The 13822-nt window shown below is 39.0% G+C and overlaps 1 protein-coding gene across 2 annotated transcripts in view; it reads right to left on the bottom strand.

Annotated features, from left to right (window-relative positions):
- Positions 1-539: 539 nt before the first annotated feature.
- The window catches only part of KLHL24 (kelch like family member 24), a 43324-nt gene continuing 30041 nt past the window's right edge, over positions 540-13822 (bottom strand). For both annotated transcript variants that reach the window (XM_077825779.1, XM_077825778.1), the window contains 3 exons: positions 10792-10980; positions 10082-10270; positions 540-8309 (listed from right to left, as the gene is read on the bottom strand). In XM_077825779.1, coding sequence (XP_077681905.1) covers positions 8109-8309; positions 10082-10270; positions 10792-10980 — 579 coding nt within the window. In that variant the 3' untranslated portion in view covers positions 540-8108. The remainder of the gene's footprint in view (positions 8310-10081; positions 10271-10791; positions 10981-13822) is intronic.

Below are 13822 nucleotides of genomic sequence, written 5' to 3' on the forward strand. Positions count from 1 at the left end.
GTTAGTCTGTATTTGCAAAAAGAAAAGGAGTACTTGTGGCACCTTAGAGACTAACACATTTATTTGAGCATAAGCTTTTGTGAGCTACAGCTCACTTCATCAGATGCATGCAGTGGAAAACACAGTGGGGAGATTTTATATACACAGAGAACATGAAACAATGGGTGTTACCATACACACTGTAATGAGAGTGATCAGGTAAGGTGAGCTATTACCAGCAGGAGAGAAAAAAACCTTTTGTAGTGATAATCAACGTGGGCCATTTCCAGGAGTTGACAAGAACGTCTGAGAACGGGGGCGGGGAGGAGAATAAACACAGGGAAATAGTTTTACTTTGAGTAATGACACATCCTCTCCCAGTCTTTATTCAAGCCTAAGTTAATGGTGTCCAGTTTGCAATTCAAGAGGTGGAGGGAACTCACCACCAAACTAAATCATCTGGGGAAAACTCCGCAAGGGGGATCTGCAGTTTCCTCCCTCCCCAACGAAGCCCCTCCTGTAGATTCTTCCATGGGTTAAGCACAACGCACAAAGCAATATTCAAAAGACAAATGTTTATTAGATACACAGAACTTAATTTAAAAAAAAGAGAATTATGCAAGAAATACATTTAAATATAACAAGTACATAACATGTTATTGAAATTCTTTGCTACATTACAAAAAGGCATCTTTTTCCACTGCCAACATAATATGAAGATCTCTAAAATTGGGTTTGTGCAAGGTAATATTCAGCTGATTCTGGTACATGTTAAGTGGTCTGTACTTTTGTTCAGATCTGATTTGTGCTGTACCAATTTGTTCCTGAAAACGACATTAGCTCTTGGAGGAACAAAATGTTTTACTGTTCTGTACATAAGGAAACTGGCCAAACTCCCCTCCCCCCCCCCCCAAAAAAAAACAAAAAAAAAAAACAACCCAACCCAAGCGAAAACAAAACAACAATGAACTGCTTCCAAAAAGGAAAACACAAAACATAACCCCAGGTGAGGAAAATATATCTGTTGTTTAATGGGTGTATTCTCTTTCCCTGGAGAGGTAATGCCTATTAATGTGACTCAAAGTTATTATGTGGGTGTGCACTGAAAGGAGAATAGACCCTTATGTCATGTGCTCACCCATATGAAATGCATACCAATACATCTTATTCAAGTCTCTTGGTCTCACTTATTGCCATGCTGCATTATACAGTTGCTTCATATTACATTCTTTGGGGGGTAGAGGGGAGGGAATTGTGTTGTCCTAAACAAGATATTTCTGACAGAAATTTCAGCCAATGTCCTGAACTAAGATACTAATAAAAAATGCACTGTACACATTAAGGACAGTTGGCTAAAAACAGCAACATTACTCTCCTTTGTCACAGTGGGAGTTCTGGAAACAGAAAATAGAGAATGGAAAAAGCACACTATTACATCCCCCCATCAATTAAATCCCCCATCACTTTTTAAAAAAACAAAGTTTACATATTCTGCATAAACTGATTTAATTGTGCTTTAAATTAATGAATGTATAGATTGCTGTCATTGACAAGGACATTACTATTCTGGGCAGTAAAACTGACAGTCACAAAATATTCAGCAGGAACAATATAAGCTCAGACTGAAAGTAGATGAAATATTAGTGAGTTCAAGGCACACATATTTTGGTAACTTTAAACACACTCTTTTCTTTGGAACCAGTAGTACAAAAGAAGCTGCAATTACATATCTGCCACCATCACTTAAGTACAGCTACTTACATGCTCCACACAGTGACTTTACCTATTTATCATTTTTGTAAAAGATCGTCATAAGCAGTATCATAAAATGATCAGAAAATGTAATCACACACACATAATACAAACACACAAATCATTAAAAATATTGACTGAAGCATTATGATATGATAAAGAGGAGAATTTCCTGTAAATAAAACTCTCAGGCAATGTTATCTATGGATACACACTCCTAAGTTACCTGGACTCTTGTACGTAACATCAGTTATGAAAAACTGCTGCCATGTGTTGTTAGTGCCTTAAGAACTTGTGACTGACAAATCTGACCTGGAGGGACAATGGGAGGCTGGCTACTATTTTTGCATTAGTATTGATTGAATCTAGACATTCAGAAAAAGCTAAGATTGCAGTGGATTTTTATAGAGGCTACCTGAAGTCTAGTCTATGTAAAAAAACCCCCAAACTTGTATGTAAGACGTGAATATAAATATTTGGCTCCATGCCAGATATCAAACTTCTACATAAAATTATACCTTGCCTAACAGATTCTCTTTCAGTACATAGGACAGAGACTTTTTAATCAGACACACCAGCCAATTTAATTTGTACCTTCTCATGTGCAAAAGAGTCTAAGTTCAAATGAAAACATCTGCTTTGCTTCTGAATGACAAAGTCTAGCAAGTTTTATAATCCTCTTGAATTGGCTATTGCCATCTTCAACAGTAAAGAAAATGTTGTCAAAATTGAGCAAGTAAGAAAACTCAACCCTTCTGTCTTTCCTGAGCTTCATCACTACAAGGATCACAAGTATATGAACATGTGCATCTTTTTCTCCGAAGCTGAAGACAATGAACAGCTAAACATGATGCCATTTTGTTAAATGAGTCAATATCTGAGATCATGAACTGTAAGAATGTCTAGAAAGTCCTGGTTAGAGCAACCTCAACTACCAAATGAATGCACTGGAATTTATCTGTTACCTCTCCCACCCATCTATTCAGATTCTATTAATTTTCTTCTGAACTGGAAAGAGAATTAGTTTATAACTCCATCACCTCCCCTTTATGGTAGGGAACAATGAAAGTCCAGTGCACCACCAACTCATTGTGGAGGAGAAGAGTCTTAAATAGTAAGAAATTGATTATTTCTCATCTTGTGTCCTTGCACTTATCCATTTAAGCAGGATAACCTAACTAATCACACAAGATAAGGCAGTGAACTCAGTCTGTCTTCTAGAATAGCTAACAATCATCAGTGTCTCCTGCTTTCAAGCACAGATGTCCAAAGTTTCCTCTTTGAACTTCTCCTCTGTGAAGATGAACACTTCCTTTTCCTCCATCGTCAGCCTTTCCCTGAGGCTGCAGAGTGTTGAAAATCCTATAAAAATTCTGGGTGAATTAATATAGGAGGAGTCCATATCAACCTCTCCTGAGTTAAAGGCATCTGTGTGCCAAGGACTAAGAATATCAAAGCAATTTTTAATGATGTTGTATTAGTGGATGAGTCAAAAATCAGTAATATGTTGAACTCCCACTGTTAGAAGGGAAAACATAGTGCTTAATCCTTGGATCATATAGGATGCATACACTGCAAGATGAACTATCAGATGGTACAAATGGAAGAGGTCCCACAAGTTCAGCCAACCCTGAAGGCATATGGGGTATGAAGGAACCGACCAGAACACGAGCAACTGCTAGACTCTAGGAAATGTAACGTGCTGATGACTATAAAACTGATGTCATGCATGGTGCGTTTAAAAGCAAAAGGTTGTAGACCTCTCTAGGATGCACTACTCAAATTATTTAGATGGTACCTTCTTGACAGTCAAGTTGCAATTAAGTACCAATGTTCTTTTCAGTCAATGCCAAGATTCTGAAGATTGGCGTGACAAAGCTCATGAACATCAAAACTCAGAAGGAAAATATTTAATCTAGCTTCTTTTAAAGCTATGAGAATTTAAGGAAATTACTTATCTCTGTTAGCTAACTATTAGGTAAACTCTTAACAGTGAGTTTTTAAATAGCTGGAACAGCTAGAAAAGATTTTGCCCTGCTTCCCAAGCATAGCTATTTTGAAGTTATATCCTTGAGCAGATCTCATTCCCTGGGAGCTAGCACAAGTTGTGACTTTTCATCATGAAGAGCTTTTGATTACACTGAAAGGCACTTCAGTATTTTCTCTCAAGGAATGCAAATCGATTTTTTTTTGTCCATCAGGGCACGTAAGATCCAATCCAATGGGTTTGCATCATGGTGAATCTTTGAATCCATCTGTCCCTAAATGAAATATCTTGGAGAACAAGTGACCCAGGAAAGTGGTTCCATATATAATAGATCCCTCTAGAACATGTTAGATTTTCAATAACAAGTAGTTTTCTTTTACATTTTAAAAATTATTATTTTGACAGAATGGGTGATAACTTCAACTATATATGTACTGAGTCAAAAATATAAAATATTGACTGTTCACTTAAAAGAAATTACTGCAAAAATAACTTCTGCCATTTTAGCTATACTCAACACACTAATTCTTCCATTACTGGTACAGGGTCTAAAAAGCTGCATGCAAAAAAGTTTCTTCTACATCTAACTGTCTGCATTTACTGGTACAGTAAACAGCTACTTTCAAAATTAATATGTAACAGTAACAAGATACATGTAAACAGTTAACATAGAAAAGACAACATTCTAGACTATACACTGAATCTTCATACACATGGAAAGCAACGTGTTTGTATTTACAGAGTCTTCTGAACACAAATCAAAAGTAATTGCCACACAAATAACATTATATATCTACAAAATAAAAAACATTTCAGAACAGCTTACTATAAGGATCAACATTCAGTATCTTAATACAAAAAGGAAGGAAGTTGGGGGAAATGGAAATCTATCTTATTTCTAATCAGGTGCTCCTTCCATAATTACATTTTCACTTACAATGATGCACAAACTATTTACCATGTTACTACAAAACAGTTACTGTGCAACTACCATTGCTGTCAATGGACCTTATTCACGGGTGCTGGAATTATATTTTCAAAGTCAGGCTTGGTGAACCGGGAGCCAAGAAACCCAGAAAAGGATTCATTTATCTGATTCACTTTTCTTACACTACTCCATTTCCTCCAATTTAGGACCACCTGGGTGTATATACTTATGGACTGATTCGCTAGTTACCTCAGTAATATGCTGTGACGTTACTGACATAAACTGGGACCGTATAGATCATTGTTGCAACCAAGGTCCTGTAGTGGCACCAAATATTGTATAAAGGGGGTCAAATGAGGTGTCTAAAACAAGGTTATGGTTTGCTGGTTATGATTATGTGTTCTATATGCATGTATCATTTTTGTATTTAAAGTTATAAGTATTGGCTCTATACTGTCTGTATTTCAAACTTGTGCTCTGCTTCTGGGTGATATCTCAGACAAGTTGGTGTCAGCTCTGCCTAGCCTGTTTGATGGCCCATTAAGGACCATCAGATATACAACTGACCCACTGAGAGAAGGCAGACATGCCATGGGACTCAGCAAGGTATGCAGGGACATGCCTATCGACTGAACTCTGAGGTTTTTCCATGCCATGTGATGGACAGCTTGTCTTTGGAACAAAGAAAGAAAAACCACATGGCAAGAGACTATAAAAAGCTGCTGCAGCTCCTCCATCTTGTCTTCAATCCTGCTTCATACCTCTGGAGGAACTTTGCTATACTGAAGATTTGAACCAAGGACTGAAAGACCCAGCCCAGCTGTGGATGTACTCCAGAGACTTGATTTGAACCTGAAGTTTATTCTACCACTGCTGCAAGCCTGAACCAAGAACTTTGCCATTACTGTACGTAATTGATTCCATCTAACCAATTCTAGCTCTCATCTACATATTTTCCTTTTATGAATAAACTTTTACATTTTAGATTCTAAAGGATTGGCAACAGCGTGATTTGTGGGTAAGATCTGATTTGTATATTGACCTGGGTCTGGGGCTTGGTCCTTTGGGATCGAGAGAACCTTTTTTCTTTTACTGGGGTATTGGTTTTCATAACCATTTGTCCCCATAATGAGTGGCACTGGTGGTGATACTGGGAAATGGGATGTCTAAAGGAATTGCTTGTGTGAGTTGTGGTTAGCCAGTGGGGTAAAACTAAAGTCTTCTCTGTTTGGCTGGTTTGGTTTGCCTTGGTGTGCACAGAAACCCCAGCCTTGGGCTGTAACTGCCCTGCTTTAAGCAATTTGTCCTGAATTGGCACTCTCAGTTGGGTCCTGCCAGAATCAGCATTGTTACATATGCATACAATTTTATTTAATCAATATACCTAATATACACTATCAGTGTTTGGTATTTTGCTAGAAATTGAAGTCTGCATACATTCCTGAGGTTACAAAAGAAATGGCACAATGCGCAGTTAACCGCTCAGTGCTCCTTTATAATGTCACCACTAACTCAGTACTGAAAATGATGACTCTCTAAAGGAGACATATCCACACCAAGAGCCAGAATACCCATTTAATGGAAAAACGTGTGGGAAGGAGATGGAGAAGAAATTCCAAGGAGAACAGATTATGTTCCAGACATGTGGTTTGCTCCTATTTCCTACAGACTGAACAAAGAGTTCAGAACCTATAAATCTCCTGGGTCTGCTAGAGATTAGGGTTGTCCTTGAAGAGGCCCTTTGTGTTCATCTGCTCCAGTATTGTCTGTTTTCCCAGCTGGCAGCTATCCTCACAATTCCTCATAAAGGGAGTTCAAGGTAAGGAGAGGCTTTACGGGGATAGAGGATATGGTGTCACTCCCTGCCTTCTGGTAGGAAATTGGTGCATGGAGCAAGCGCCCCTTCCACATGCAAACTCCAAAGCGCTATGTACAGATTCATGAATTTGTGCCCCAACTATACAAGCATATAGTTCTGTTACAGAGATCTAAGTAGGAATTGGAGGAATATCTTCAGCAAGATTTTCAGCTTCATTGAAAAGCAATGGGCCAAAATTTGGGAGGATATTTTGGAAGTCTCTAAGCCTTCAAAATTAAAACAAGTAAAAATATGCTACTTTACACAGTCATTTGGCTAAATGGACAGGTCCCTGGGTAGTGTTCTGGTGATGTGGGGGAACTGTCAGGTCCACACATGCCCCCTATAGGGTTTACAGGAGCTCAATAGCGCTGGAAAAGGTGATTGTCTGAAAAATCTGTAGAAACAGAGTTGGCAGATATCCTGGAACTTTGCATAAATGAGGTACCACAAAGATCAATTTATAAAACAGCAGAGTTAGAAAGACCCAGGGACTACAGGCCTATCAACACAGAGTTTACACTGTAGAATTCATGAAGTTAGAATATCCCCTTGACTAGGGGTCTATCCATGCAGAAGAATGATGAAAGGTACCTTGCAATTAGCGAAGAACGATACCAGGAATTAGCTGACTTCAGCTCTACAATTTAAGGAGGTCAGAACTGGGATATAAAACTGCTTCACAAAAGTGTGCCTATGCTGCAAGGGTCATTATTTTTTCCATATGCATGTAGTCCAGTATTTGTAGGACTTCTAATAAATTATTAGCAACACTAAGGTCTGTTACTATGAAAACGATAGTTACTGAAACTTTTTGCAGTAGCTCAATGAACAACCATGATGCCACTGTATTCCCTATCCATTTACAGAGGAAAATTATTTCTCAAAGGTTTTAATATTTATTTCCTATGAAGCATTACATTAAAAAAATTCTATAGTAGTGGGTGATCATGAAATAAAGTCTATTTGGTAAGCCAAGCAATTTTCTGATAAAAGAACATCAAGGTGGGTGAGATAATATCTTCTATTGGGCCAACTTCTCCTGGCGAGAGACAAGCTTTTGAACTTACACACTAACAGAAGTTGGCCCAATAAAAGATATTACCTTCACCCACCCTGTCTCTCTAATATCCTGGGACCAACATGGCTACAGCAACACTGCATCATGCCTGTTAATCAGAATGATATGCACTCTTTTAAACTAGCACATTTTTTGTAGGTCGACTTGGTTAAATATTTTCAGTTAATAGACTCTGAAATAACTGAAAAAATAATACAGACATCAATCCTTAAGATATAGGCACAGCTACTTGTGAAGGCACATTCCCTACACAACATACAAGATTTTAATTACTGATCACAAAGAAGGGGAAAACAATGTAAATATTAGTTCACGGCTATCATGCGAGAAATGGCTGAACAGTTCATGGATATGTTTGTAGATTTTTTTTACCTTTTAATTAATTGAAAACATTTTGTTTTAAAAGGCACATGGATATTTAGTTTCATATGGCACTGAGGGAAAAGCCAGTTTCCCATTTTAGGAATCTTTGAAATCCTGTCCTGTACCAAGGCACTGCATTCTTTCATAAGATTTCCTTTCTTTACAGTTTAAAGCCTTTTTCATTGTATCTATGAATAGTCACACAGCCATGATACGATACTGGCCTGGGCATGGCTGCTACTCCCGTGATGATGCCTGTTGCAGGATCATAACAAAGAATGGTGTCTGTGGCTTCTCCATTTTCTCGTCTTCCACCAAGGATATAGATTTTGCCATTACACACAGACATGCCACAGTTTTCCTGTTTATCAAATACACAAACAAATGCATGACTATTTACAAAACTCAAACCCTATTCAAGGTTGGAGAGATGGTACAGCATTTTGGCTACCAAAAGGAGATAGCTTGGTGCTATATTATTTCCTTCTGTTACTGCCCACTGGAGAAAGCAGGACCTTTGCTCTTCTGGGGGAAGTAGCAGCATGATAATCCTGAAGACTTGGGCTATTCAGGCATTTGGCCTATGAAGGGTTGAAGCAGCTAAGTGTGGCTGATTCAGACTCTGTACATGAGATATCCAGCATTTGGGGATAGTACAATTAAGCAGCTAAGATAAGAAAACAGTGGAGAGAATGGAGGGATTGAAAGAAGAGAGAAAAGTGGAAAGACTAAATGTAGCAAATGTGGAATGGGAACAGGGAGAGAGGTTAAAGGAACAGAAGTAGGTAACAATTAGTGGTTAGAAAAAGGGAAAGGAAGACAGACCCAGGGATAGAGTAAATAAGAGACAAAAAAAGGAGATGCTGGGCTCTAGAGGAAAAAAGAGAGGCTAGGAGTTATTTTTTCCTAAAGGAGAGACAGAAAGAGGGAGTCAAAGCAAAAACACTATGCAGAAAATGGTAAAAGGAAGAGATGGAAAGTGGGGGGAACGGGCAGAAGCAGATCTCTTTGAGGGCATTTTCCCCTCCATTTTTCATTAGCAGATTTTCAAAAAATATGATGAAATTTATTGCTAAAGCATGACATACAAATAGTATCCCAAGGGGAAGGACACACACTGAAATTCTGTTCAGAAGGCTCATTCACACATTGCTGTGACACTGCTCTCTGCTGCTTTTAGATCTAAACAGACCAGTTTTATGCTCTGTTTAAAACATTTTCCTACAACATTTTGTAGTTCTGATCAATTTCAAGGAAACAATATTTTGACTAAGCAAAAGGATCCAATTTAATTTAGTATAAATCCATGTTTGGATGTGTTAAATTGGGGTAGTGGTTTCCAATCAGTAGACTGCCCATTCTAACATACTGGCACTCACCTGAAGTGTTACTTTTAGATGTTTCACGGTTTGTTTGCGTGTCTAGCCTATAATGAGTAAGGATACAATTTTGTCATGGAGGTCATGAATTCTGTGACTTTAACAGACCTCCATGACTTCTTTGGCTTCAGCCCCCACCAGAGCAGCAGGGCTGAAGCAGCCATCTGGCCCTGCTGCACGAACAGCGCCAGGGCTGGAGCAGCAGCATCCAGGGTGGACTTCAGGGCTGGAGCAACCACAGGGGCTGGGCTGGAGCAGTAGCTGGGGGCTGGAGCAGTAGCTGGGGGCTGGGTGTGGAGCAGAGGCCAGGACTGGGTCCTGGGCTGGAGCAGTCACCTGGGCTGGAGTAGCAGCTGGGGCTGGAGCACCGCCCAGACTGGAGCAGTGGCCAGGGCTGGTTCAGCCCCTTGGGGCTGGAGCAGTGGCTGGGGCTGGAGCAATGGCAACGGCTGGGGCAGCCACCCGGGGGCTGGTTTCAGCCGCCAGGGCTGGAGCTGTGGCCAGGGTTGGAAAGTCAGGGACAGGTTGTGGGCTTCCATAACTTTTTGTTTATTGCCCACGACCTGTCCGTGACTTTTACTAAAAATACCCATGACAAAATCTTAACCTTAATAAATGAAAAGCTAAAACTAGTGAATCTGAGAGATGTAATTTAACAGAGTTTCATATCAAACTCATTTCATATTAAATTATTAATACAAGGAAGATAAAATACATTTTTTAGACGTTTCCAAGTATTTTTAGTGTTTATTACCTGTCTGCTGAATGTATTCTGTACATGCATCCAATAATCCTCAACTGGATCATAGCAGTAAATTGCCTTGGTGAGCCCTCCCGCAACATAGATTAGATTGTTTAGAGATACAGCTGTTATGCATCTCTTTGCAATGGGGATAGTTGCACGGAGCAACCAAGAATTAGTATCAGGATCATATGATTGAACCTGAAAACAAGTAAACACATTTTAGGTTTAACACCGCAATTGAACAAAAATCAAACTTATTATCTGAGGTACACACAGAAGTTTTGATTCAAAGAGATTAAAAGTAACTATCTATTTGGAGTGCTTCACAAAAAACCCAAAGTAACTCAAGATATTGCTATGTCAAAAACATATACCTTGTTCCTACTGTACATCTACAACATTAAAAACAAAAAATATTAAACAGCAGTAGCTTACATAATAAATTATATAGTATATTACATTATTTACTTAAATATGCAGTTTCATTAAGAACTTGAATAGCTCTTAATACACAAAGCGAAAGATGATGTGACTATGACAAAGACTGTATTAATGGCATAACTGTGCTTTATTTAATTAGCTTTTTCTACTGTGAGATATATACTTTGCATTCAGACAATAGACTGGGCCGGGAGATTTGTAATTCAGTTGAAAAATCTCTCTGTATAATTTACATTTTTAGCAGTATTATTAAGATACATAGAAAGGAAATAACTAACTTTGTCAGAGCACGTGTTGTCATCAGGACCTCCACCAATCACGAACAATTTGCCTACACAGCTGGTTACTGCTGGAGAACTCACTGCTTCTTTAAGTGGAGCCACCTCTGTCCATCGATTGGAAAATGAATCGTAACATTCTACACTGCTGAGTCGACTTTGCCCATCATACCCTCCAACTACATACACCTATGCAAAACAAAGAGAAAATAGCATCTTCTTTATCTTTATCTCCAGTTTTAATTAATCAAGTATAGGATTAAACTCATTCAAAGCTTCAGTGCCTCAGTTCTGTATTGCTGTATTTTTGAATGCATAGGTTTTTCCCCCAGAAAACTTCTATGCAGAAGAACAGGAATATTGCCTTTTAAGATACTGAGCTAAAGAATCTCAAGAGAGCAGCCATACATTGGTATGTAGGGATACTGGAGCCAATGGACACCTGAACATATGTTACAAATATGGACATTAGATTCTTACTTGAACATGCTCTATAAGAAATCTCTATGATTATCTTCACTGATATTACAAATTATATTCAGAAATAAAAAAACCTCCGTGTTAACTTAACGCTTTTCTCCTCAATTTTTTATTTCTTACTTTCCTACTGTCTAAAATGACATTCTTTCCTCTGATTTACTTTTTGATCACATATTTTCTTACCTGGCTGCCTATCACATAAGTTTAAGAAAAAGAGACTCATAAGAAAGTAAGAATGGCCATACTGGGTCAGATCAAAGGTCCATCCAGCCCAGTATCCTGTCTGCCGACAGTGGCCAATGCCAGGTTTCCCAGAGGGAGTGAACCCTAACAGATAATGATCAAGTGATCTCTCTCCTGCCATCCATCTCCTCCTCTGACAAACAGAGGCTATGGACTCCATTCCTTACCCATCCTGGTTAATAGCCATTAATGGACTTAACCTCCATGAATTTATCTAGTTCTCTTTTAAACTCTGTTATAGTCCTAGCCTTCACAACCTCCTCAGGCAAGTTCCTTGCGCTGTGTGAAGAACTTCCTTTTATTTTAAATCTGCTGCCCATTAATTTCATTTGGTGGCCCCTAGTTCTTATATTATGGAAATAAGTAAATAACTTTTCCTTATTCACTTTCTCCACACCACTCATGATTTTATATATCACTGTCATATCCCCCCTTAGTCTCCTCTTTTCCAAGATGAAAAGTCCTAGCCTCTTTAATCTCTCCTCATATGGGCCCCGTTCCAAACCCCTTTTCATTTTAGTTGCCCTTCTCTGAACCTTTTCTAATGCCAGTATATCTTTTTTGAGATGAGGAGACCACATCTGTATGCAGTATTCAAGATGTGGGCGTACCAAGGACAATAAGATATTCTCCGTCTTATTCTCTATTCCTTTTTAAATGATTCCTAACATCCTGTTTGCTTTTTTGACTGCCACTGCACACTGCGTGGACGTCTTCAGAGAACTATCCATGATGACTCCAAGATCTCATTCCTGATTAGTTGTAGCTAAATTAGTCCCCATCATATTGTATGTATAGTTGGGGTTATTTTTTCCAATGTGCATTACTTTACATTTATCCACATTCAATTTCATTTGCCATTTTGTTGCCCAATTACTTAGTTTTGTGAGATCTTTTTGAAGTTCTTCACAGTCTGCTTTGGTCTTAACTATCTTGATTCATAAATATATTAACATTATCATATTGACAAATATACTGTCTCTGCTCAATTTGTTCACCTCAGGTCAATCCCAACTTGAAGCAGGTGCTGTTATCTTTAAGAAGTTACATACTACACTTAACTGATAAGCGTATATATCGCCACTCACACTCATGAATGAAACCTGTTCATAAATAAAATAGGCCTTTGGAAATGCAGCAAGAATAAGAGTTTCTTTATTGATTTATATTTTGATTTAAATGTTCAATATACATGCAGAATATTAAATAAAAAGGCCCTGATATTCTGCTAAAGTCATGATCAATTTGAATTAGTGGCTGCATAAGTGAAGGATTTGCAGATAAAAATGTCTGAGGTCCAGTTTTATTTTATGTATCAAATCATTGTTGGACACATGCTTAACCTCTGTGTTTATGAAGAGGTGTAATTTGCTGCTCATTTGTACCCATAACATTTAATCTCCTTTTAGTTCTTCCACAATGTACCAGAACAGTGCTCCATTGCAAAACAAACAAACAAAAACAGTTACTCACCTTCTCCTAACTGCTGTTCTTTGAGACGTGTTGTTCATGTCCATTCCAATCAGATGTGTAGAATGGACAAGAACACATCCTGAAGAACAGTTATGAGAAGCACTTCTTCGAGTGCTTGTTCATGTCAATTCCAATCAGGTGACTCCCAAGCTCCACCCCGGAGATGGGGTCGGAGTTAAGGAAATGCTGATTGGAGCACGGCTCTGCCAAATGCTGCATCATCTCTAGTGTGCTGGGTAATAGTATAATGAGCGGTGAATGTATGCACTGAGGACCACGTTGCTTCCCTGCAAATTTCTTGTTATCGGGACCTGGGCCAGGAACGCTGTTGACGAGGCCTGTGCCCTCCTGCAATGTGCTGTAAGTGCAAGGGCTGGGACCTTAGCCAGCTTGTACCATGTGTGGATGCAGGACATGATCCAGGAAGATACTCTTTGAGATGAGATAGGGAGCCCTTTCATCTGGTCTGCTACCATTACGAACAGCTAGTTCAACTTCCTGAACGGCTTAGTGTGCTCGATGTAGAATGCTAGCGCTTGCCAAACACCCAATGAGTGTAGCCTCCGCTCTCGACTACTGGCATGAGGCTTAGGATAGAAGACAGGTAGAAAAATGTCTTGGCTAGTATGAAAGAGTGACACTACCTTGGGAAGAAAGGTTGGGTGAGGCCTGAGCTGCACCTTATCCTTGTGGAAGATTGTGTAGGGTGGATTGGAGGTAAGGGCCTTTAGCTCTGACATCCTTCTAGCTGATGTGATGGTCACCAGGAAGGCTACCTTCCACGATAGATAGAGAAGGGAGCAAGTCGCTACTGGCTCAAAAGGGGGCCCCATTA

Source organism: Eretmochelys imbricata, chromosome 9, assembly GCF_965152235.1.
Source record: "Eretmochelys imbricata isolate rEreImb1 chromosome 9, rEreImb1.hap1, whole genome shotgun sequence".
Taxonomy (NCBI): domain Eukaryota; kingdom Metazoa; phylum Chordata; order Testudines; family Cheloniidae; genus Eretmochelys; species Eretmochelys imbricata.